Below are 26,561 nucleotides of genomic sequence, written 5' to 3'. Positions count from 1 at the left end.
TCCTCTCAGAGTTGGGCATCGTGCAGCAAAATGCCCGCCTCCTGGGATAATAAGGTTATTTTCTAACACCACACTGTGACACTGCTTCGGTCACTGAGTGTGACAGGCAGAGAACGAGAGCTGCTTATAACAGGGGTATCTGATTATGTATCGGTGTATCGATGGCCAGGTTGGATCAGATATTTAGTGCGTGATCGGGGTGACATGTTTTGGCATTTGGGGGACAGACTTGGAGTGTTCCCTGTTTACGGAAGCCTGGACTGCGGTGTAGCCTGCAGACTTCAATGCCCAGCTCTATCACGCTGGCTAGTCCCCTGTCCTTTCACAAAGGACAATCTCTCTGTGGGTAGATTATACACTATGTCTAGTGGGCCCAATTATGTTCAAAATTTCTTTCAAGTACAAAGTCTTGTGACTATATGTATGATCTAGACATCGGCTAACTTCAAGAAAGTGAAGGTCAGAGTCAAGTTAAACTCGAAGTTTACCAGAACTGTGTTTTCCTTTCCATGTTTTTTCTCCATCAACTGTATCCCTCAATTTAACAGGCACGTCATATTAAATGGACGTGTCCTCTGTAAACTACACCCTCACTTCAGAAATGCAGAAACATTGTGGGTGGGAGGAATATTAAAATGGAGTGAGCTGGCATTCAGAAAGCGCTTACAAAAGAGAACCGAAATACAGACAAGTTACTTTCAATGAGTACCATCTGTCCTTATTTAATAGGAATGACAAAGACCAGAGAGCAAGCTCTCTGGCTTCTGGATGGCTCTATGCAGAGGGTCCAGGCTACACCTGCAAAGACTTCACTGAAAGACACCCGGATTCTACTGCAAGTACCCCCTTTACCCAGCAATGGCCGAGGGGGGGATGCCACCCTAACACTAAAGTCACGTGCCCCACAAAACATTTCCTTGTATCTCCAGAGTATTAGCTTCTTTAATCCAAAAAGGTAATGAGAGCTTTTTAAACTGATTACATCAGCTTAGTTCATATACTGTCTCTTAAGAACTAAATAGTCAATTAAAACAATTTCCAAAGCAAAATCTGACAAAATCCTCTCTTAGGGTAATTTAGATGATAGGTTTTTAACTTGGGCAAATTAAACCCTTCTCACAGCTGGTATTTTCCACAGGGTCAGAAAGAGTGGCACAAGTTCTCTGGGACAAAAAAACCTACTTTGTGTGTTAAACCATGTTTCGTGATCATAAACAATAGAAACTAGAAAACATTAATGGGAGCCTAACATGCCTATTCCTTTTATTTTTTTACTTCAAAAGCTACATACATGCAAAAGTTGAACATGTCATCACAATGCTTTAAATAAAGTTCAAAAATAAAAATACTTCAACATTTACTTGTGGAAATATATATGACAATTATAATGAAGATAAGTCAATTATATCCTTTTTTCTACTCTATCAGAAAAATACTTATATTATAAAAAAGAATTTAAATTCATGCCCAGAATATTTTTTTTAAATCCTTGATCAATAATTTAAAAACAAGTTGGATGTTAGTACAATGTTTAAAAAAATAAAAGTTCCAGGCTTTTGAAAAATGGGTCTGATATCCTTATACCTCATTTTGAAATCACTGGAGAAACTCAAGTTTAGAAACAAAGCATTAAAAAAAAAAAAGAAAAGCCATGATCATTGTTATTATGGTTGATGTGGTTAGTGATGCAAGTGAAGGGCATGACTTTTGTAAAAAGATATTGTTTCAAATCCTTTAAAATGTTTGAATGGAGGATTTTATTTACAAACACAGGTTGGGCTGCAAGGAGCCCCACCTCTCTCTGCTGGTCAGTACTGCAAGAGGAATTAAAAATCCTGGGTGCAATGAAGTTGGGATGCACCGCCCTTTTGTGAAAAGTGTAAGCATGCCTTAGCTCCCCTGAGTCCAGAAAAAAAAGCCAGCAGGAGGAAGCGTCTCCAAATGGCCCTGCCTTTTTCAGGTAGACGCAGTAGGAGGCTTGGCAGAGTCGACGGAGGGAAATCAGAACATTCTGAGTGTTCCAGAGGGTGGTCATTTCCTTCTACTAAAACCGGTATTTATTTGGTAACGTAATACGATGTATCTCAACAATTCTAAAAATTAATGTGAACAGAATGCATTCAGAGTTCAACTTTGTGAATGTTCACATTCATCCTGGAAATGAGATTTAACTTCTGCTCCTAAATGAAAAAGGCAGGGGAAAGCTGCCCACACCGGAGAATGATTGATTATTGGAAACGACACACAATGTGAACGGTAAAAGGGGATCATTTAACAAAATGTGTCTGAATTCATTTGGAAAGCCCTAAGTGGGTACACACACCCAAAATTTAGAAGCAGCTTAATTCAAACACTTAAAATATCACCTCCTCTTTAGATCAGAAATTATAAGGTTTCCTATTGAGACAAACCCCTTGCTACCACTCCAAGCGCCTCCCTTTGAAAAGGCCAAATTGAAATTCTGGTTGGAAAGGATTTCCACCGAGGGTCCAAAGATCTACAGTTTGATTTATATACTGATACTCAACTGTGGTTATAGTTTTCATGTTTGGCAACCCAACTATTCCTTTCCTTTCATCTCGGAAAAAAAAAATTCTTAAAAAGGAAAAATAAAAGATGTGTGTGCTCTCAGTGAAAAATCAGATTAAGTAAGGTTTTTCTTTTCCCTGGGACAGAAAAAACAATGCCCAGTGCACAGTATGTAGGAATGTGTCACAACAAATAATCAAAAGACAGGTTTCACCCAGCTAGTATTCCTCCGAGGACAGTGTGGTTTTCAAAAGCAGTATTGTCACGATTATGCATATTCTCATTAACTAGGTACAGCAGAGCTACTTAAAGGGAAACCAATTTCTTGTGCCTCAATGAAAGGGGAGTATAGAAAACAATAATTAGACTGAATGAGGAGTTTAAAAGGGCAAAAAAAAAAAAAAAAATTGGAGTGAAAAGAACAGAGAATTCAGAAAGCAAAAAAAAAAAGCAAGTAATGTGACGGTAAAAACCCACACAATCTCCCTCCACCCCACCTGCCACTTTGAATCCTAATTGCTCAATCTGCAAGGGCAGAAACCCACTCTAAATGGACCAGCATCGGGCTTCGGCAAGTCTTCTCTTCACTCTCCCTCCTGTTAAGACCGTTTCCAAAACCAATCAGCAAAGGACAAAGAATTCTTTACAGAGTGCAATTAGTGTTTTCCACGTCCACCTTCAAAAGCATGATGCTCTTCATGGGCTAAAGGACAGAAAAAAACAAAAAAGAAAAAAAGGAAAGAAAACTTTAAGCAAAGGATGGGGCAACCCTCCTCTAAGGCATCTCATTCAGTTTCCCCAAATGTTGGCAAGAACTCAAATACCTTTGTGTGCCACTAACTGTTAGCTAAGGCGTGCATTTCCTGAGAAACGTAATAATGAAAATTAAAACAAGGAATAAACAAGCAATGGGCATGCTGCCTGTTCCTTCTTGCTGTGCCGGAGAGGATGAGTAATCCCAGCAAGCTGATGAAGAGGATACACTGGGCTGCCAGCAAATTCTGTAGGGAAATGCGCCCCGCAGAATGCAGTGCTGGGGAGGGGCCTCACAGAACCAAGACAGGGCCATTCACAAGCTCATCTTCAAAAATAAAACAAAACAAAAGTAAAACAAAACTGAGAACACCACCAGGAGGACAGCAATTCTCTTAGGTCCTCCCCTACCTTTAAACACCCTCTGTGGGAAATGAAGTTTCATTAAATGGATGGGTCTTTTATTTTTCCCAATCACGTTTTGTTTTTTTTTCTTTCTTCTTTTTTTCCAGCCCTACTGTCTGGCTTGCAAAATGACTAATTAAAATTAGGAACTTCAGAATAAAAAAATGATGCTATGAAAAATATTTTCCAAAGACTTAAGTTTTTATAAAGTGGAGGTGGGAATTGGGAGACCTGTGAAATATAAAATATTTCCTCCAAGGCGAAAGACCCAGTTTGAAAATCCACTTCCTGGACTTGGTTAAACCATCATCATGAAGCAAGGGCAGATCCTCTTCCCTCAAATGGAAAAGTTACTGACTTAGGGCTGAAAAAGCCAAAGGCCACTCAGGATCCCCCATGCTTTGTCCATCCCCCCTCCCCCCTAGGAAGGATGTCGTAGGAGGGCAGACATGGGCTGGCCCATCTCCCCTGCTAAGCCCCTCCTAAGTCTGTATTTTTAAGATGGACTAAATTCTTCAGACTAGTGTGTGGTAGGGGTGAGGCGGGGAACTGGACCATTTGCCCTTTAGGATCATCATGGTTATTCACCCAAACCTGCTCTTCACTTGGATAAAACATTGAGAGAAGCACACTTTGCAGCTCCCGGGGTTACCGCAGGTTGGCCCAATTCCCAAGGGTGGCCAGGAATCCAAGCTGACTTAATTGAACATTTCTCACATGTAGAACTTTATAAATATTTCACTTTGTATGTTTTTTTTTTCTTTTTAAGAAAGATTTTTAGGACAGACATCAAACAAAACGTGGCCTGCTCTTCAATGAAGTATAGCATTGCTACTGGGTCAAGTGGGGGGGGGGGCACAGACCTCTTAGCGATGCTGGACCCCAAAAGATAAATCAAGAGATAGGAACTGTCCATGGATTTTTATTACTTCTCAGTGGGAGGGACAGTTTGGGGCAGTCATAGTTAAGACAGTGCAATCCTGATGGGTCATGGAGATGGGAACAGAACATTCAGAATCGGGAGAGTTCTGGGGAACAGGGAAAAGTTCTGTGGGCCTTGGGTTAGCCTTGGTTGAAAGGGAATATAGAAAAGGTCAAAGCCAGGAGTCAGCAAACTTTTTTCTGGAAAGGGGCAGAGGATAAACATCTTAGGCTCTGTGGGTCACAGGGTCTCTGTCTCAACTATTAACCCTACCCTTGTTACGTTAAAGCAGCCACAGATGAGATATACCCAAACAGGCATTGCTAGGTACCAATACGCTTTATATATAAATACTGGAATTTGGATTTCATACAATGTTCATATGTTACAAAGCGTAGTTCTTCTTTTGATTTTTTTCCAACCATTGAAAAATGTGAAAGCCATTCTTAGCTGCAGCCCATACAAAAACAGGTGGGAAGGGGGCAGATTTGGCTGGACAGTGTAGTTTGCCAAACTCTGCTCTAAACAATTCTCACATTAGAAGACATTTGTCATTCAGCTGCTCCGAAGAGCCCAACAGAATTTGGCGGGGGGAGGGGGTCTCCATTCATTTAAGTTTCTCAGTCAAGTAACCAAACTGTATCTAACCCACAGATAACTTATCAACAGCCTGACCCTCAGCCACCTGCCTGGAGGCCCTGCCCAGATTCATTAGGGCTCTTTCTATGCGGGAAAATCTCCCCTGTCACGTGGCTCCTGTAACAAGACTGAGGAAGAGCCATGGAGTTGGCCATTTCTGACCTAGTTCACCCTACCACCCTACCTGTTCTTTACCTACCTACCTACCACCCTACCTGTTCTTTACCTACCTACCTAACACCCTGCCTGTTCTTTATCAAGCTGTGAGTAACATTTCTGCCCAAAACCTCATTTTTCCAAATCAATTCTGCAGCACGTGGTGTATAACCCTACTGAGTAAAGGACTGCCTGCTTTATATAAAATAAAGACAATTGCTTGTTTTTTCCAATTCCAATTTTTATTTGAATAATCTTTGAATTTTTAAATGTCAGTTTATGCCCTTAAAATATGCATTTCTACTAAGACCCACAGCCAGTTCTGCCTGACTCACGAACGTCACTGTGGCCTCCACATAAATGTAGACGCCCTAAAGGGCGCCTGATCTGGGGAGCTGCAGCGTCCCCTCCTCTGTCTGGCTTTTTTCTCCCCCCACCCTCCCCCAACCCCAGCCATCACGAAGTGATGACTCATCCTTGCTTAGTCTTACCTCATTATTGCCACTTAGTCTTACCTTAGTCTTACCTCATTATTGCCACTGGCCTAAAAACTAGCCTAACCGCTCAGTGGCCCGATTACCTCTGTGGCCTAAACACTCCTATCATGTGTTGAGCCTGCTGCTACCCTACGTGTTAGAATTTTGAAGCAGAAGGGACCTTGGAGATCATTTAAGACCAACCTTCTCAATAGTCAGATGGGGAAGTGGAAGGAGGAGACACCGCGACTTGCTCGAGGTCACAGTGTTGAAGTGGGACAAAAGTCCAGACTGCCTGACTTGACCATTCCAAATCGCTTCTCTACTCTTTGGAGTCAAATGTGGAGAAGGTCCTAAGGAGGTAAAGAACATGTTCGCCCCGTTCATAAATGGCGGCGAAACATACTTCCTTTTGGAGAGTTTCTGCTGGAGTGAGTCTCGTGGAGTACCAAAAAAAAAGACCCTCGGCGAACTTTCAATGAATATCTGGGCTGAAAATACAATTAATGTTCCCTATGGAGGCAAAACTGCATCTAGAAATGTGCGACTTCCGCACGGCACAATCAATAAGTGCCTTCTGCAGTGCCATCCTCTGTCTCTTTTACTGAAACTTTCATTTAAACTTCAGACGCTAAGCATCTCCTGAGTATCTGCAGCAGCAGATCTGTCCCACTGCTTAAAATCTAAATCACTGGGCCTGTGACTATATGAGTGCCTAGAGGGAGGCTTAGTCTTCATATCACAGTAAGACAATCACAAAGCAAAATCTGACTTTTTTTCTTCCCTTTTTGACGAGGGGTTGGGAAAAGTGAAACGGTAATAGAGTATATTTCACCAATGCTAAGATGCACTCCCCACCCCGCCTCCCCACTGCACATATGAAGATCCCGGAATCAAGAACGTGCCATAGGTTAATTAGGAGCCTTGTATGTTTCTTTCTTAGTAAAATACTAAAATAATACTTATCATCAAGAGCATCTTAGAGTCAATGAAATACCGTGGTTTAAAAAAATTGGGTTACTGACTCTTGGAACAGTCTGGGGAATAGGAAATTCACCATATACGTGTAGGGCTGTCAATCCTTTGCTCTAACTCACTGTTAAAACTGTAACCCGCAGTTTGATCTACCAAACATTGGTTTAATAGCACTAAGCTGTTTTCATTATGAAAAAGATGACTTTTTCAAAAGAGCACACAAAAGCAATGAACATGAATCATAATGGAAACAATGGGTCCACACACCTATTCATACTGTTAACATTTCACCACTATGCGTGCATTCTCTTCTGTGTCACAGTCATCCGTAATGAGGACGTATTACCATTTCAGTAGAACATTCAATCTTGCCTGTGCGCAGAACGAGTTCCTCCACGGATACAGATGTTATACATTATAAATCCCTGTTTATGAAGGGATGATTGAAAATCTACCTGCCAGCTCATATAATAACTTTTTTTGTTATTGTTGCTTCGAATAGAAGGTAATTTTTTCTGAGAATGACAAGTTTGAGATCAGGTTTGAATTTTTGAAATAACAAAAACAGTAAGTATCTCCTTTTCTGATCCGTGTGGTTAGGCGACAACTGAAATCTCACTTCAATTTCTGAGGCTAAAGTTTTTTTAAAACACCCTTAAAATGTATTTTATTGAATTACTTATTGGATTATAGAATTTCAAGCGATTCTCCCTGCACCTCATTGGCAACACGGTTTCTGTCTTTAAAAGTATGATAGAATAAGCTAGAAAGTAGTAACTGGAAATGAAGCACTTACGTTTATAAAATACGGCTTTAAAAGATATGTGGGGCAGGAGTTCATAGATCTTTTCTAAAACGGTGGCTTCCCCCACTACGGCGGCATTTACATTCCAGACTTGGACGACGTCTTCCCGGTCCCGGACACTGACACTAACTCCTATTACTTCGTCATCTGAGCGGAAGGAAGGGGGAAGAAAGAAATGAGTGATAATTTCAAGTCCGCTGGGAGCCGGTTTTTTAGCACTTATCATTTTATCTGTAAGTTGTAGAGAAGATGATCAAGACAAGGTGGCACGAGAGAACCCGTGATAAATACTGTTTCTAAGGGGGATCGTTGGACAAAAAGCAAGTTAGTGGGCAAAAGCTGCAGCAGTCACATCACATTTATCCGGCGACTTAGGTAAACAGAGTGTCCCGGCCAAACAAATTTTCCAGACAAGTGAGTTACCCTTCTTAACATGTTACCGAAGCTCTGGACTATTTCTTACTCTGTTTTGATACGACTTTTTCAAGGTGCATAATGATCGGCCCCCCCAAAGCCAACTGAACTCACATGAACTTTTTCCTCGATGCTGGGCTGTCTTTGTGAAGAACAGCAAGTATTTCTCCCGACTTCCCGCCAACCATTCAGAGATCTCGGGGTGGTTAGTGCTCCAGGCCCCAACACTAACTGGACCCAGACTGTGTGTTCCGAGTTGCTCATTCTGCTTTCTGTGGTTTTGCTTGTCTGCTCCTTTCTTATTAATCATCCCTGCTCTTGCCTGTTTCTCCCTAGCCATCCCCCTTCTGGTTTGGGCATTTTAACTGTAGGCTAGAGAATCAATGACCATCTGTTAGCTCTGTGTATAAAGTAAGTATCTTCTAAGTGTGGCCGTGTCCTTAGAGCACTTCGGCAAATGGGCAGGAAAGCATTTATCTACTTTGATTAATGTAGGTCTTTTTTTTTTTTTTTTTAACTGAATTCTGGATTTGGGGTTGCTCTGTAGGCATTCGAGAATGGTGGCTGGATAAGCAGGATTGTGTACTGTCCTCTGGAGCCACTTTGTGTACAGTCATTTGCAGCAAAATGACAGGAGTAAAGACTTGACTCCTGGTATACATGTTTGCAGCGTATTACTGAAGTAGGGTCACCCCTCTGCCCTTGCACACTCAGCATCGACGAGTGAAATGTGAAAGATGAGCATTATCAAAGTTAGGAAATTTTGCTTTAGTTAATATGTTTTGCTTAATTTTCCTTATTTACTATAAATCTGTACATCTCAATAGTTCTGCTATCAGTTTTCCCGTGTGTCTTCTGGAGGTTAAAACGTTCCAGCATTTAGATACAATTTAAATGAGGACCTGTCCAATTACTAAAGGAGTTCATCTTCAGTAAAATAATTCCTTTCTTTCCTCCGTCCTTCCCTTCTCTCCTTCATTCCCTTTTTCCCTCTCTCCCTTCTTTCCTTTGTAAATAAACTTGACTCTGGCTAAATGTGTATGACGTGACACTAAATAATTCCACGTATAGAAGTGTTTGAAAGCAGACAAAATCAGTCGAAGGTGTCAGAAGTTGGGCTTGTGGCCACCTCTGGGGGAAGGGAGGGTGTGGAGAGATTCTGGAGGCCAGTAACATTCTGTTCCTCGATCTGGGTGCCAGTTACAGGGATCTGTTTACTTTGAGAATATTAAGGTACACACATAACAGTTTGTGTCCTTTTCTGTATACATGTCACATTTAAACAAAAATTTCCAAAAGAGTAAACAGTACCTGATCACGGCTACCCACAGAAACTTATTATCCCCTCAAGAAATGTGTCTTATGTACGTGTTTCTTGTTTTCTCATTTACCTTCAAAGTATATTTGCTAGAGCTCAATGTTAAATTCTATGTGAACAAAAAATCATCAAGTGAAGAGGGAAGCTTTGGCATTCACCACTTTCAAGAACAGTCGTGAAGACACTAGCTCAGCCTTTCAGGAAAAGAGCAGTATTTTCCAGTCTTTTTGTTTTGCCCATTTCTACACTATTGGGCAGAGGGTACTGTAGCTTTACGGGTGCTGAAAATGCTGAACTGTCAATATTTCAGTCTCGTCTGGCTTTTGGTACCTACGTGTAACCTCCTAGCACAGCACTTTCAGAAAGGGCATGGTAAAAAGGCTGCAGCCCGTATGCAAAGGAGATCCATCAGCAAACATGTAATATTCATAAGCAGAATCAACCAGCAAAAACGCTGATTATTTTAGGGTACTGGCAGCACAAGACGTCAGAGCTAGGAGGAGCCACTGTTTGAAGATGGGGGAAGTGAGGACCAGAGAGATGAGCTGACCTGCTGTAGTGGTGGAGCTGGGTTAATTAAGAGCAAACAGTTAATACTTAATGGTGCTCTCGTTCCAAAGTCAACCACGGAACAATAGGTCTTCTTTGCTCAATCCTGCCTATTTATTATTACTTAGACTATTTTCCCTGGTTCTGGAAACAGGAATAATTCATACAGAAAACTTCCTCTCCCGGGGATTTACTTGTTTATAATTATACCGAAGATGCATTTCTGACTACATATTGTAAAGTTGCTACCTACCCCCTATTTAAACGGAAGGGATCTGTACTTTTAAGATAATTTCATCTTAACCCAGGTTCTGTCTTCAGTGAATAAAAAGACGTGTAAGAATTAAGGAAAACAAAAGTAGAATGACTGAAATTGTTAGTGAGGTAAATCTGAAACCTGCTTGGCACCGGCTAGGCCTATAAGGGTTCCGAAAGACAGAACCAGTTAAGATGCCTGAGGGCAAATCAGTCAACACCAAAGAGTTAAAAAAAAAATGAAAGCTGAACAGGAAAAATGTGATTCTAAATGTTACCTCAGAAGCATTCAGAAGGAACTACCCAAGAAGAAAAAACAAAACTTTAAACGAGCAATTCAATTTTCCTCTCTCAGTGGTTTCACGACAAAAACAAAGCAAAATAAAAATGGGCTAAGGAATTACCAGGTACCAACTATTAGGTATAAAATAAGCTACGGGGACGTGTCGCGCAGCCTGGGGAACAGAGTCAATATTTTGTAATGACTACAGATGGAGTGTAATCTTTGAAAATTGTGACTCTTTATGTTGTGTACCTGTAACGTATGGGTTTTGTACATCAGCTATACTTTAATTAAACAAACAAACAAAAAAAGCAAAATAAAAATGTATTCACAGGGCTCTCAGAAACTCACTCAGTATTTGAAAACTGAGTGAGTCTTCAAGTAAAGTCTTCAAAGTCAAGTCCTGAAGACTTTACATTTCGGCCCCAGTTGTCAGATCACAGACGCTAATGGGGATTCATCCCCACCTCCCCTTTATCTCTCACTCGGAGTAGAAGGGACCAAGAGAGGGACAGGAGGAAGGGGCGAGTAATTGAGAGGGGCAGAAAGGACTGTGCCGACCTAACTACAAACTTCAGGTGACAACTAAGCCACTGGGCTCTTCTGGAAGAACTGGAACTGACGAAGGAAGCCCACCACCAGTGGTGTTAGAAGCCCAATGTCAAATTTCATTTTCTTCTGGAACATATATAATAAGGCTGTATGTCAATTATACTTCAATTAAAAAAAAATAGTTTTCCTTTTTTTCTGCCTATTTATTTTAGACAGATGGTCACGGACACTATGAAGATGAGCTATAAGTGCAAAAAAATATATAGGCGTATACACATATGTATATCCACGTAATATACACATATGTCAGTATACATATGCACATACACATGTAACATGAAAATGCCACGAGCACATGAAAAAGCTAAGTAACTTCATAGTTACAAAAGAAGCAACTCCAAAATATGTAAAAAAGGCAAACACACAGAAACAAGGCTCAGCAAGGAACAAGCAGAAGCCAAGCACGCGCGAGCGGGGACGCCAGAGCTGAGGGTCTCATTACCTGCGACGGCACAGTCTGTGAACTGTTCCCCGATAGTCGCTAACAACAACTCTTTCCAGACTGTGGACTGGTGTGGGAAAAGAACAAAAAGCAAAGCAAAAGAAAACCAAAGAAAAGGAACACATATACATTTTTAAACAATTATCTGCAGGAGCTACCCAAGTCACAGTTTCTTTAACCTCTCACGCCCTTTCCACGCCCGTATCTGGAGCCCGCAGACATCGCTGAATCACAGGCGTAAACACCCACGTGGTGGCGTATGTTTGTACTGTTTTACACATCGCTTTGCACAGAGAGATACAAGGGATCCCAAGTCACAAACTCTGTGTCCACAAAGCTGTGGGGTCCGAAGCTACAGAGCTAATCTCTAGTGCCACCTCTGACGAAGTTGAGAGCAGCGTGGGGAAAATGCACTCAAACGACCTACACTTTTCCAATTTCTTTGCCTCTCACTGATTCAAAATGTATCAGCTGGTTATAAGTGAATGCTATTAGGACCATCCTTCTCTTCAATACCCTTTCCTGCTTTTCCAGCAGTTTATAAGGTACTTCCAAGGTTACACAAGTGAAGAACACTTAAGGAAATTTCTGGTTTACTGACTACCAGAGACTTGCAGATCTCCATTCACTTGAAGGCATTTTGTTTCTGCTAAGTGACTGAACTGTGGTGTGTGTGCGTGTGCGTGTGCGTGCACATGTGCATTTCCCTGGAAGAATCAGTGCACGCTCTAGTCCACCTCTTCCCTATGAGAAAACCTGGAGCCTCTTCTGCTGAAGACCCCCTAATGCCATCCAATCAACAGCCAGCATCCACGCACAGGTAACTGGAGGTCTCCAAGTTCTTTCCAGTTCCTCTTCCTCGAAAAGTTCTTGGTTCCGTATCTCTTCCGTGTCTTGGTTCACAGGCCCTGAACTCCACCAGAACCGGGTTTGATTCCTGACAGCCGGCTTAAAGCTGTACCCCGGGCAGGCTTATTAGCCTCTCTGAGCATCAGTTTCCTTCAGTGAACAGGGAATAATAATAGGACCGACCTCCCAGGGCTGTTGTGACCATGAAATTAGTCAACAAATGTTGCGTTCGACGGGCTCCGTACTGTGATTGCACCAACAGCACTGGAGATTTAAGATCCATTCCATAAACAGCTGCGTGTTTGCTCTGGACCAGGCGCCCACTAATGTATTAACTATAATGAGAGTGTGTATTATCATGTTCTAATGAGCTGAAAGCAGCCTCACTGAATTTTTAACCAAGACCACAGCAGTCAACCATCATGGCTTTTCACTCTCAAGGAGGGTTTTCTTTTCTCTTTCCTAGACCCTCCGTCTGGTCTACCTGTCTCCCACCTAGAAACCATCCCTTCTGTTTTTTATCTGTCTCATCTGCAGTCTCTTACGCTATTAGGAACAAAGATGAGGGTGTTGAGAGGAAGTTAGGGGGAGGGGATGTTCCCTCTCCTGTTGTGAATTCAGAGGAGGCTGACCCACCGGGTTCCCACCGGTCAGCAACAAAGAGAGGGCTGAGCTGCTTGGGATGAGGACACTTGTGCAGATGTGAAAGCGTTATTATTTGCGACTGAATGTGGTCAAGTGAGCTGACAAGGAGGGAGGACAAACTTGTCTTTCAGCTACCTTTCATCCAACGCTGACGTCATGATTGTTTCTACCAGAAGTCAATGTCTACTGCAAGTAAATACAGAACATGGCAAGGAAAAGGTGTCCTTATGGAAATTCAAAACAACTTTCTCTCCTTTCAGGGGGGCAGGAAGAGCTTCACAGGCCTTGCTTGTTTTTTTGTTTGCTCCCCTGACGTTTTAAAAATTATAGATGCCAAATACTAGCCAAATCTCGCAGCTATGCATCTTAACGATAGTTTGCACCTTTAACAAACAAACTGGGTCATATCTTTCGGTGTGTGCTCATCAGGAAACAATGCAAGGTCAAGCCTATGGGTCCCTGGAGATGTTTCAATCTTTTGAGCTCGTCCACGTGAAAGAAACCATGAAAAGGTGAGACTCGGGAGCATGTGTCCTTTCATCCATTTTCAAAGGCGGCTTAAGAATAGATTTGAATGCTCTTTTCAGTCGGTACAATGAATTAGAGCCCACTCCCGGGAAACCCAGGTTTCTGAGGCTTGACCACTGCCAACCAGCGGCCGAGCAGGCTGTGCCATTAACCAGGGTTTCATCAGCCCCAGAGGGAGACTGGACACGGCCTCGCATGAAACCCCAAAGGGCGGTGAGATGCAAGGCCTCCCACACATCCCCACTCTCTGTGCCAGGGTCATTCTCAGAAGTGCTTGTCGCCCCAGTGGGGAAGGGACGAGCCTTTGCTGGGAAGGATCCTGCTTCTCACTACGTAGACCCACTTCCACATGTCAGTCATGGCTGTGGAGGACATGATAGCCCTAATCAGCTTTTCTGTAAAGTTTATAGGCATGTAGCTGTTCAGAACTATATGATACAGTCACACTCTTACACCATTTCTACAGAGACTCACAATGCATTTTCAAGGTGACAGTGTAAGGCAGAAAACCCCCAAGGTCAGAATAGAACTTCTCACCCCCAGTCCCATTCTGACTCTACCAGGCGGACTGTCTAGAACGCACAAGAGGTTCATCATAAGCTGTCAACAACCCCGAACTTAGCTTCTAGAAAAGGATGAGAGCAAACCTACCGTGCTGTCCTTGGGAACTTTCATCTTCCATACGCCACCCTTTGCATTACTCTCCTCTTCCCTGGATCAAAGACCAATGTTCACAGTTACACTCATGGATTAAGTAGCTCTACATACATCTAGTTCAACAATGGATGACAATAAAAACAAAAAACAATGGAGCATTCTGCAATAAACTCTCCCCGGCTCGTTTTACTAGAAACAGAAGCAGATGAAAGAAAAAGGAAGGGGATGGAGATGGGGAGGGAAGAAGGTGGGATTCAGTGGCCAAAAGGGTAGGGAAGGTGATGGGCTACCAGGTTCTCATCCTCAAGGAGCTGGTGAGGAGAGGTTCCCTAGACCCCCTGGGGTGGACAAACTAATACAAGTGCTTCACATGTGAGAAGGCCTTTACATTTCAATGTCATGCTCTTGACATCGCCTCATCTGATTCGCATTTCAGTCTTGTGTCATAAGCCTAATAGGGGACTCAGCCCCGGTAGAGGACATCTGCTGTCTCCCTGTGTAGTAACTGCTCCCTCTTCTGGCAAGAGCACCCCAATTTCCCTTTAAGGAGCTACTTGTCCCCTACTCTTATGCCAGACCCTTTCTGATATGGCTGATTCCATATCCTAGCTTTAAAGGTGGGCTTAGGACCCAGACACTTATGACTTCGTAGTCTTTATGATTGGCCAGGATGGAAAGGCAACCCACGCTGGGCCGATGAGAGCCTGCCCTGGCATTTTACTGGAGCTGGTGAATGCTGACACTGACAAACTTGTAGGGCTTAAGACTGGAGCTTATAAAAGCCATTTTGTCACCACAAATGGGAAAACCTGCCTGAAAATTAAGCCAAGGCAGAGAAAAGCAAAGCAAGTCTGACGGAGAGTGTCAGATTCCTAAGAAGAACTGAGCACCCAGATCTGCCTGAAATCAGCCCTACCAGTAGACTGTTTCAGTTACAGAAGCCAAAAGATTCCTTTTTTGGGCTCAGTTTACATTTCTGCCATTTGCTACCAAAGAGCTAAGATATATTCCCATTTTATTAATGAGTAAATGGCTTAGATCAGTTGAGGGACATGATGCAAGGATTTACTACTAGTTGGGACTCCAGCCTAGGCAAATTGGCTTACTGTCCTCCACCCTCAACACTACTCCAGCTATTAAAGAAGAAAGACACCTTCCCCTCAACCCTGGGCCGTGATCAGTATCATACGCTTTCTACACATGAGGTATGTCTGAGGTTATATGATCTTTGTTCATATAATAGATGTGGGTACCACATCTGTTCCCTCATCTCCCCTCCAGCCTATAAGCTTTTTCACTCCACTGTCCAGGTCATTATTGAACAAGTGAAAGAACAAACCCAAATGATGCCACACCCCGATACAAAGACCTGCACGGCACCTTCAGTGAGCTAATGAAGACCTATGTATTGTGAGACTGCAATGGGGTCCTCCATGGGCGGACGCTGAGACACCTGCTCATCACTCTGGAGCACAAGGGGAAAGGGGTAGAGGGAAGGGGTCTATTTCAAAATTAAATCATGGCTAAAATGACTGTGCGACACCACCAGGAGAAAATTACTTTGGCATTCCAATTTGGCATGATGTTATTTTATTAAGTTCACAACCATTTCCCTCCCACCTTAACCTCAAACTATACAGAAGACACTTACCAAAGTGGCCGCCTCTCTCCTCTCATTAAATGATAACTACATCTCAAAGGCAGGCTAGTCACAGGAGGAATATTATTGTACACACTCCAGAATATCTTTAAAAGAAAAACACTTTGTTTAATACACCCAGTATTGACTTACTGTGCTTATAAAATTAATGCATTAAAGCTTATAAAATTCATGCATTAAAGAAAATAAATCAGATCTCATTAAGTCCTACCCATTCAAACTAGATTTTTCTTAGTATTCTTCCTAATTTTCTGCTAGAAAATGTAACATAACATTAAAGAATGTTCTTTTCTGAAGTCAGGCTAAGTTGTATGCTTCAGGAAGCTATGGTTTAGCAAACCTTCCTATGCAATGTATCTCCACATAAAACAGGGTAAGGATCTTGCTAATGATTTTTCTGACAGGTATATGGCATCCAATAAAAGCCTATAGTGCTGAATATGTGTACTGAACCATATTGCCTCATGACACTGACTCTGTCTTCTTTCTAAGCCTAGAAAGAGTCTGTTACACTTTGGATTGGGGGATGGGGTACAGAGGAGGCAAAGAGGAATCACCTCATGTGCTCTGTCCCCCTTCCTTTCCTCTCCCAGGAGGAAAAGGAAATAGCTCAGCCGCCAAAGCCACAAGTTGCCCAAGATGCACAGTGTTAGGAATTCCATGATTGTGTGTTCTCCAAACTCATATAGTGAAACCCAAGCCCCCAATAGGATGGAATTAGGAGGTGGGGTCTTCGGGCATAATTAGGCCATAAGGATGGAACACCCCCCCCCCCCAATGATGGGATTAGTGTCCCAATAAGAAAAGGAAGAGAGTTAGCCCTCTCTGTCCACCACGTGTGGATATAATGAGAAGACGCCTATCTGTCTATAAGCCCAGGAAGACTGCCTTCACCAGGACTTGACCATTCTGGCACCCCTGATCTTGAACTTGCAGCCTGCAGAACTGTGAGACATCAATGTTTGTTGCTGAAGCCACCCAGTCTATGGTATTCTGTTATAACAGCTGGAACTAAGACACAGGGTGGCTGGTAGCCAGAAACAGATTACATAAAAATAATAGAGTAATAGTAACAATGAGAGTAACAGCAGCAACAGTAATAGGGCCAGGATTTGGTCTCTGACTTTTTTTTTTTTTTTTTTGCGGTACGCGGGCCTCTCACTGTTGTGGCCTCTCCCATTGCAGAGCACAGGCTCCGGACGCGCAGGCTCAGCGGCCATGGCTCACGGGCCCAGCCGCTCCGCGGCATGTGGGATCCTCCCGGACCGGGGCACGAACCTGTGTCCCCTGCATCGGCAGGCGGACTCTCAACCACCGCGCCACCAGGGAAGCCCTGGTCTCTGACTTTTACATGTTTATGCAATTTATCTTAATGACAACCTAACTAAGAGGTACAATTATTATTCTTGTTTTATAGATAAGGAAACTGAGGCACACGGACTAATCCTCCCAAGCATCACTGTGTGCTATGACCACGAGGATTAGGACAAGAAATGAGTTTTTACAAAGAAGAAAAACCCTTCCCAGCTTGTTTGGAACGGTACCAGGAATCTCTACGCTACCAACTCTATGCACAGAATTACTATACAAATGAAAAATATCACTATGTGTGGTGAAGTAAGTCAAGGGTGGTTGTCTGGGTCTCCTAGTGGATCTGAGGAGAACAGAACAAGCAATAGGACAATTAGAAACATGAATCCAAGGGCATCATGAACAGAGCGGCATAGGTGGAATGAAATTTTATCGATGTTGAATGAGAATCCTTATGGGTTGTTTGAGCCCACGTTGTATGAAAACTGGAGCCAAATTAACTGCAAGGCCAGCAACAGGGAATGATAAGATGAAACTGAAGGCAGAAGAAAACCACAAAAACCACCTGACAATAGATTTATTAAGAATACCTTGTAAGAACCTGCCACATAGTACGGGGAACTCTACTCAATACTCTGTAATGGCCTACACGGGAAAAGAATCTTAAAAAAAAAAACTGGATATAAAAAAAAAAGTGGATATATGTATAACTGATTCACTTTGCTGTACACCTGAAACTAACACTTGTAAATCAACTATACTCCAATAAAAGTTATTTAAAAAAAGGATATGAGGAGAAAAAATTTTTTTAAATGCTAGGAAAAAACAAAAAAATAAACAAACAAAAAGAATACCTGGGGTCCCTTATACTAAAATGGTGCTAATGTAGGAAGTAACTGAAAATAGCTCTGTAGTAACAGTAGATGCTCAGACATCTGTCTTTGTGGAGATACCCGCCTTATAAATGGTTTGCTATCAGTGCAAATAATAAGATTACTCCAATATTTCAGTTATAGCCTGTGGTATGGGTGTGAATAGGCAGAGCTGGAATCTGAGGCCAGGCAGTTGGATTCCAAAACCTGTACCCTTAACCACTAAGCTATTTCCTCTGCAGATATTACTACATATTTTAGGCACATCTTTCTCCAGTCCTAGAAGCCATGGACCAGGTCACGAGGTCATGGACGAGGTCACAGAGTGAGGGGCACCTGTTGAAGATGTTTTCCCACCAGCACGTGCCCTTCATCACACTGACTATGCCACTGCCTTAGCTCTAGCCTAGGACTTCTGCAATGATGTGGCAATGACCTGTGCAGAATTTATGGACACACTTATGCTAGAATATACATCCCTGCTTCCACCAAGAGGACTTTGGTGCCAGCAAACTTCAAGTCTCCTAAAAGGCCAGAGCACCTGCCCTCACACCCTTGCCAAAGTTCTCAAATCCTAACTTTTCACCCAGTGTTTGAAGCACCTTGGAAAACACAACAAAATGCTTCTCCCGTTCCAAAGGTGAGAACATCACACTAAGGATCGTGCTACAGTGTGTAGCTTTAGAAGTTTCTCTTGAAAACACAGACAACTGATTTTGTTAGTCTTGGCAAATGTGAGAGGAGGAGATTACAGCCCAAGAAGGTACAGTGAGAGACTTCACCCTGACCTAATGTACTCATTCAAGTGCATATCTGCATGTTTCTGCATGAACACAAAATGAGAGTGAAATATGCGGTGACCTCATGGAAAAGACCCCCATTAAAGTCCGTGGCACTAAGTCGGTCTGTTTCCATATTGCAAACCTCACGCAGTGTGTAGAATACTCGTCAAGCATGTATGATGGCAAAAGAACTGAAGGAAGGAACCCGGCATCACACAGTCTTTGGACCTTCTTCCTCCCCTGCGGAAGCGAAAGCGCTGTTTCACTGGGAACTTGATAATTCTTGGTCATATTCTCTGTAACATACTTTTATGTTTGTTAAATCATCTAAATTTTACTACAGATAGAACCTTGCAAATAGATTTCAAAAGCCCTTAGACTTATAATTAATTCTAAGTGGTCTGCAAACAGTAGATTGCAGTAAAGCGAAGCACAATGTTTATTAATAATAATGAAGTGTTTTTTTCAAAAGCCTTAATGACAACCCGAGGAGAGGGAGGGAAGTCAGGCATCACTTATTCAGTCAACATGTGTGGACACCAAGGAGGGCAGGGCGCTGTGGTGAGTCCCAGGTGTGCTTAGATTCACTAGACAATGGTGTCCACTTAACAAATCCCCAACCTACTAGTCCTGACTGAAGCAATTATGCTCCTCCCAACAGTCCTTTGCCAAATAGATAATCAATCATTACCAGGCAAACTGGCAAATTTCCTCATTTTTTACTAAATGCTTTGAAGGAAAAAAAAAAAAAGAGAATATACTTGAAAATACTTGAGAAGAAAAGATGCCATGTGGTGACAGACAACATGGTGTTAAAAAAAAAAAAGAAAAAAGAAAGAAAGAAAGAAAAGAAAAACATGCAGCAAATACACCTCCAAAAAACCCAACAAATCCAGCATTTCTTCTGCAGGTCACAGCATATAAATCTTTGAAAGTATTTCTGAAATTTTAAACAAACATTTTCATTCCTTAGGTATTTCTAATTGGCTGGGGCTTGCATCCCACCAAGTAAATCAATGGTTTATGGGAAGGGCAGAGCCCAGAAGAAAGGCAACTGAAGAGCTTAATGGATGTTTTTAAATTCACAGCAGATACAACAGGCTGAAAGCAAAGTGTTTCTGACCTGGGAGAGCCAGGTAGTGGAGAGAGAAATGGGTTTTGCTTTGCATTCCAAAGGTCTTAAAAGTTTGGAGGACTGATAGGGGAGTGGGCAATTTCTCACCACGCAGTTAAGTCAATGAATGAAAAACAAAGTCTGAGTCAGGGAGCTAAGTGGGGTTCACACATTGAGAGAACAGGAGAAAAGCTGGGGGAAACAGCAGAGCAGTGTGTATTCGGCTTCCTGGGTAAGGCCCATAGGTATATGTTTATTGATGTTAATATTTTTCAGTGCACAGGGCTTTCACTTTGGTGAAAACCCAAAGACGTGATTGGACTCAGAAGCTTATACACCATTTTAACAAAAAATGATAAATTGTGGAGTGACCAGACAAAGGAAAGGGGGTCTGGGGCCCCTAGAGGTGGTATATGGTGTGACTGTGCTGAGGAAATACAGCTTAGTATTCGCTTAGTAGGTTTGTTATGCAGACTCAAGGGGTAAGAAAAAGGGATACCTTTACAAATGTAAATTTATGTCACCTTTAAAAGGGTAATTTATGCCCTGACTTCAGGCAGATAGAGGAGGTCAGAGAGCTCCTCCTGGCTCTGCTGTTTTTCAACTGCCTTGAGTTCAAAGTAATTCTTAAGCTCAAGTGCCGTTTTTGGGGTGGCATATTCTGATCCCCCTTGAGAGACCAAGTTTTACATCTGAAGTGACTGAATCACTTTCAGTTTACCAGATTTAATCTCCCACCCCACCTGCACAGCGGCTTCCACTGCCAACATGCCAGCAGACAGGATCCAGGTACTTGGACTTCATTTCTGTTTCTGCACAACTGGGCTGTGACTATAATGATGATCCCATCACGTACCCCATGAATAAATTAAATGACAGCTACATAATCCTGTTATTCTCGATACTAACCTTCACTAAACAGAACTATGAAGTAGACCTGCCTGCAGGGCTTTCCCTCTCTTTTTTCAGGAGGGAGTTTCTCTCTTTCTTCCCTGGACCCTGTCCCTTCACCCAAATGGTTCACTGCAGGTCATTCTATTGCAGGATGCCACCCACCGTGGGCTGCCCTGCTGTGTTCCAGGGCAGTGACGACTTTGAATCAATCTTTCTATCATTCTCCATTATCGGTCCTGACCTATAAAACCTCTCCTCCCAAAAGGGACAGCCCTCCTTTCCCAATGATTTGCAAAGCAATCTGCTGCCCTACCTTAATGACCTGCAAGAGCACAGGAGCTCCACAACCTTCTGATAAGGGATGATGCCTTGATATCACCGGCCATACACAAGTATAGAAGGAAGATTCTCTTCATTTTAAGAGATTGTATCTATGTTTCTCTGAAGACCTTCTGTTTATGATAAATGATGCTGGATATCCATTTACAGAAGAAATATGAAGCTTCTGTTTTCCGTAAATTTAAGTAAAAAGTCGGTCAATTTATGGGACCACTGCATAGGACATAGAACAACAGGACACAGTGTGGCAAAACCTTGAACGTGATACCTGAGGTGGGTTAGAATGCTACACAGGAATGAGTTTTCAGGGCTGGAATTTTGGTCTTGTGGTAGCAAGGGAGGATCCCCTGCAAATCGTTACCTGGCCGGTAACTCCCTTCTGCCACAGGTAAAATCAGGCTTGGTCAGAAGCTGTGTTCTATTCCACGCTGCATGCATTTAGGACATAAAAACACAGAAGAAATGTGGAAAACTTTGAAATGTTTACAAAAGAGTAAAAGGAATCAGTAAGTGCCTGGAAAACACATCTAGATGAAACATGGAATTTTCCAAGAAAGGCAGGTAAGTAGGGAACAAATTTAACTCCAACCAGAGGGCATTACTGGTGGCTGTGATGAGACTGTCCTCAGCAGGGGTCAGTGGGCCGGCTGGAGACACAGGCCTCCCTCACTCCTCCGTCAGGGTGGACCAAAAGCAAGAGAATGGACCTAGAAAAGGAGGGAGTTCCGGTCCCAGAGCACAGCGCGATTGGCTGTTTCTGCCACTTTTCGGGCCACTTACCTCCCAGCCTCAGCCCCTCCAGCTAATAAATGGGGATAACAATTCCTCTGCCACCCCCATCAGCATCTCTGATTTGCTGAGGGCCTCAAAGTACAAAAAGACATATTATTCAATGTGTCCTTATGGAAAACAATCATTAATACCACATGATAACTACACTGCATCTAAACACAGATGACGGAAAAACAGACACGATTAGGGACGTAATTTTTTAGTGCTGACGGAGCGAGAGTTCAAGAATCCACATATAACCACAAAATGAAAAGACAGTGGGGCAAAGGCATATCCTCAAATGACTTTAAAATCAGCACCCAGGCTAGTTCTCAAATACTAAGGACTATTCACAGGTATTAAGGACACAGCCTGAAATCCCCAAACTCATCGACAAGTTAAATACATTTTCATAAGTAGAGGTATTCACAGTGGTATAATCTGGGGAATAACTGCTTGAAATAAATCATCTAGAAGTAGTGGTACACAGTTTTGTGATTTAAACCATGACTGAAGAATGTACAAGAAGATGTTCCAGTAGAAGTAGGCAAGTAACGGCAGACGCATTCATTATTATTCTCCAGCACTTACTGGGTGCTTTTTACGTCCTTGTGCCATTTCACTCTCACAACCTCACGATGCAGTTGGTATCACAATTACTCCCATCTTAGAGACGAGCAAACAGATACAGAGAAGTTAAGCAACTTGCCTGAGCTACTAAGTAGCAGATGTGAGACACCAACCCAGGCGGTGTGACCACCCTACACCCAGGCCCACATCCTCCCCGGTCAACCGAGGAAGCTGAAGTGTGGAATGCAACCTTCTGTAAAAGCTGCCAACAGCTGAGGGCTTACTAAGTACCAAGTACTACTAAGAACTATGCGATCTCATTTAACCCTCACTCAACCCTGGGAGGAGGAACTGCTACTATCTGTTTTACAGATGAAGAAACGGAGGAGGACAGACTCATCGGAGATACGACAGAACTTCCTGACCCCTTGGGGCAGTGTTTCATTATCACCCCCCTATGTTGAAGGAGCCCTTTTCCTACTCACTTTCTTGTGAAACTTTAATACCACCAAGAGACTGTATATCTATTTACGTACCGTATGCCTATCTGTGCTTTCTACATAAAAACATCATGATTTTTTTTGGCCACACCAAGAATCAATTTTTGCCGCCATTGAGAATGTGTGGTTACAGCTTAACAGATCATTATGTGAGCAGTCTGCTGTGACAGAAAAGTGGTTCATTTATTAATTTCTCATTCATGCATTTGATCCTTCAGTATTTATGGAGTGAAAGGAACCAGGCACAATACAGTACTCCATTTATATGAGGTTCAATAAAAGACAAAGCCAATGCATGGTGACAGAAATGTGAACAGTGGTTGCTTCCGGTAAAGGACTGGTAGGAAAAGGGCATGAAGAAAACCTTCCTGACAGGATGGAATTTTAAAATCTTGATCGGGTGATAGTTACACGTTTGTGTATCTTTGCCAAAATTTATTAAACTTCTACACTTAAGAGACCTGCATTTACTGAAAAAATTATATCCCAATGAAGTTTTGAAGAAGGTATTTCCTAGTATGTGCCGGCCTGGGTACTTTAAATTGGTCCCTGAAGACCCTATGTCACTTGCTGCCAGATACCAAGGCTCAGCCAATGCTCTGTTGTCATCACACAGGGGCAGGGAAACAAACCAATCCCTCGGTGTAACTTTACCAACGTCTTCCTGGAAACCCAGGCACAGTTGTGATGTGGATCCAATGTCACAATAGCATGGGAAAAGTCTAATGAGGACCTCAAAAAAAAAAAAAAAATCAGTGGGCTCTAAGAACTTCTACGTGAGGACAGGCTTTAGAATCAAGCGCTCTGAGGTTTACACAGCGGTGCTGGGAAGAGGTAACAAGGTCCATAATGTCACCACGGGGAGAAGTGAAGGGGACCCGTTCCCGGACTCTGAGAGCATCTGTCCCTCTGGACGGTGGCCCACGTGCTGTCTTGTGACACTGCTTGTACTTGGCACTGACTGCTTATTTACAACAGCACTGTTATTCTGCTCTCCACACGCTTAGGTCATTTTCTCAAATAGTTCAGAGACAGCCTGTGGTAGGGACTGCGTCTTTACACCCGGCTTAGGGCCCTCTGTGGCCACACGAGGCACTTGACAATCAGATTCCTGGGGCTGCATAACCCTGAGTACTAAATTTCCTGAACCAGATACTGGGAGAAGTGTCTGAAAAAAGATCTCTGTGCAACTCCTGTGCAAGTGAGAGGCTGCCGAAGAGACACCGATCTGTTGGAATTTCTAACACATTAAAAGACTTAAGGGCAGAACACACAATTTAAAACTGGCCCTTCTGGAAAATTCAGGACACACAGTCAATGCAAGTATGAAGCAGCCTTAACAGGCTTATCGTGTATACAACAATGGAGGGGAAGAAACTTGATAGAATTTGCTTTGGAAGAAAACAGTAATGTGATCAACTAAATAAACCAGGTTTTTTTTTTGTTTTGTTTTGTTTTTTTAACGTTCATCCTAAGAGTTGGGTAGAGAAAGAACTAAGAGATCTAAGAGCTTACATTTGCTGGCAACCTACCATGTATCAGGTCTCCTGCTAAGCCTGATAAAGACATCATCTCGTTCGGTCCTCATACCCACCCATGGAGGCAGGTGCTACCATCATACCAGTCTTACACAAATTAAAGGGCTGATCCCTGCCCAGTTTAGGATGATGGAATTTGAACGTGGAGCAGGACATGGGTCCGAGACCTTCCACTTTCAGGCTCAACACTATCCTGCCCTGTGACTTGCAGTAAGCTTGCAGGTGGTACCAGGGCCTCTCACCAACGGCAAACAGAGCCCAGAGAGGGAGCGGCCAAGCTGGTGCTTCAATGAGGACACACAGTGATATCGTCAAAACCACACCAGAGTCACGCGGGTCTGGGAGACGATAAGGTTCCACACGTCACCAAGAGAAGAGCAGGCCATTCGGGCATGTGCTCAGTTGGCCTTTGGGGTAGATGTGGCTGAGGGCTGCTCTGCCAGAGTGGGCATGTGAGCTGAGGTCAGGGCACAGCCCCGGGTGGGCGCTGCCAGCACAGCACAGGTCTCAGGTTGGATGATTAACTGTCCCACGAACAGCAGGTTTCTTGATCTTACCTGTACCGTTTGTACTGTGTAGATTTTCTTCAGATTTGACGCGCACTCAGCTGCTGTGGCACCAGGGAGGGATCTAAGCAAACAGAAGCAAAAGAGCAAAGAAACAAGGAAAATGTTTCAGTGTTCGTGAAACATTCCACAGTGTAATGTAAGTCTGCAGGTCTTCACACAAGTCAGGTCTGAAACCACAGAAGTGGACACTTCTGGGATGCTAGCTAGAATTTAAAATGGGAAACTCCTACTTTGTCAAGTCAGGTGCTCGTGTCTCCTAAAAATAAGCATATTTATCCTGTGGAAGTTTAACAGGAAAACTGGAAATGTAAGAAAGACATTGGAAACCTTAAAATCACATTTTAAAAAATACACAAATAACCATGTGATAGCCAAGCCTTTGGGGCCTAGGACCCTGGATAGGAAACTGGGCCTGTTGTATAGATGACAATGACAATGCAGGGCCTTGACCTGGTTATATGTTTGAAAAATTTGTTACTTCCTTGGTGGTAAATATTCAAGAACTCTTGGGTGACCTTTTGCAAACTTTAAGAAAACATGATTACTAAAAGTCACCGTTTGCCTCACTTGAATTTGCACGTGTTTCCAAATCACCTGCCTTTAGAAAATACTTTCAGTTATTTTCTCGGGCTGATTTAATTAGCTCTGCTGAACTTTGCGGTCAGAGTACATTAATCTTTAGTTTGCCATATGTTCCACTAGATGGCAACATACTACCAGCTCATTCACCAGAAGAGCCATCCACTGAGAATGGCTTCACCCAGCACCATGTCCTGGGTCTGGGGGTAACAGGACGTGGTGTCTTCAATCTGCAGAAGTGAAGCCTCTGCATCCTTGCTACCTTTCCTTTCTCCCTATACTGAATTAGCAGGTCTTGCTCAGGAATGTTGGGGTCCAGCTACATCAGGCCTCAGGTTGAAAAACTCAAGTCATGCTTGACAGCCCCACGTCTGGCTGTAAGAACTAAGAGGCTGGCGGTGAGCGGCAAGCACCAGCTCACAGCTGACCCACCAGGGTCTGGAATCTGTAAAAGGAATGCTCTCTACCAGCCCCTGACCCTCCGAGACACAGTCCCCAGGGGACCTCAAGATGGTGAGCTTCCTGGCAAGAGATGTGCACAAAACTGAGCCAGCTCAGAGGTGGAGGGGATGGCAGCGCAGAGGGCTAGGCCCAGGTGTGGGGCAAGCGTCAGACACCAGGGGCAGAGCTCTGCAGACTACAGTCCCGGCATTATGGACGTGGGTGTCGAACCTGATATAAAAAACCCATTTCTGAACACCGCTCCCTAGCCTGAAGGTCACAAGGAAGCATAATTACGGACTAGTGTGGAGGCAAACAAGCAGGTGGAGTCTGATAAATCAATCTTCCCCAAAGCACCAGGTTTACAACTCTTTTCTAGTTATTATGAGTGTGCCGGACGTTGTCTGAC

The 26,561-nt window shown here is 43.1% G+C and overlaps 1 protein-coding gene across 2 annotated transcripts in view; it reads right to left on the bottom strand.

Moving 5' to 3' along the window:
- Positions 1 to 1,257: 1,257 nt before the first annotated feature.
- EIF4E3 (eukaryotic translation initiation factor 4E family member 3) overlaps positions 1,258 to 26,561 on the bottom strand; it is a gene marked incomplete at its 5' end in the record, with an annotated part of 38,767 nt that continues 13,463 nt past the window's right edge. The window contains 6 exons of one of the 2 annotated variants that reach the window (XM_082848512.1): positions 1,258 to 3,232; positions 7,652 to 7,807; positions 11,534 to 11,600; positions 14,207 to 14,267; positions 15,864 to 15,958; positions 25,121 to 25,193. In XM_082848512.1, coding sequence (XP_082704638.1) covers positions 3,186 to 3,232; positions 7,652 to 7,807; positions 11,534 to 11,600; positions 14,207 to 14,267; positions 15,864 to 15,958; positions 25,121 to 25,193 — 499 coding nt within the window. In that variant the 3' untranslated portion in view covers positions 1,258 to 3,185. The remainder of the gene's footprint in view (positions 3,233 to 7,651; positions 7,808 to 11,533; positions 11,601 to 14,206; positions 14,268 to 15,863; positions 15,959 to 25,120; positions 25,194 to 26,561) is intronic. The other variant, XM_082848513.1, reaches the window with a different exon arrangement.

This window comes from Leucopleurus acutus, assembly GCF_964270905.1.
Source record: "Leucopleurus acutus genome assembly, chromosome: 10".
NCBI classification, from domain to species: domain Eukaryota; kingdom Metazoa; phylum Chordata; class Mammalia; order Artiodactyla; family Delphinidae; genus Leucopleurus; species Leucopleurus acutus.
The sequence above is the reverse complement of the archived record's forward strand: the minus strand, read 5'-3'. Positions and strand labels throughout refer to the sequence as shown.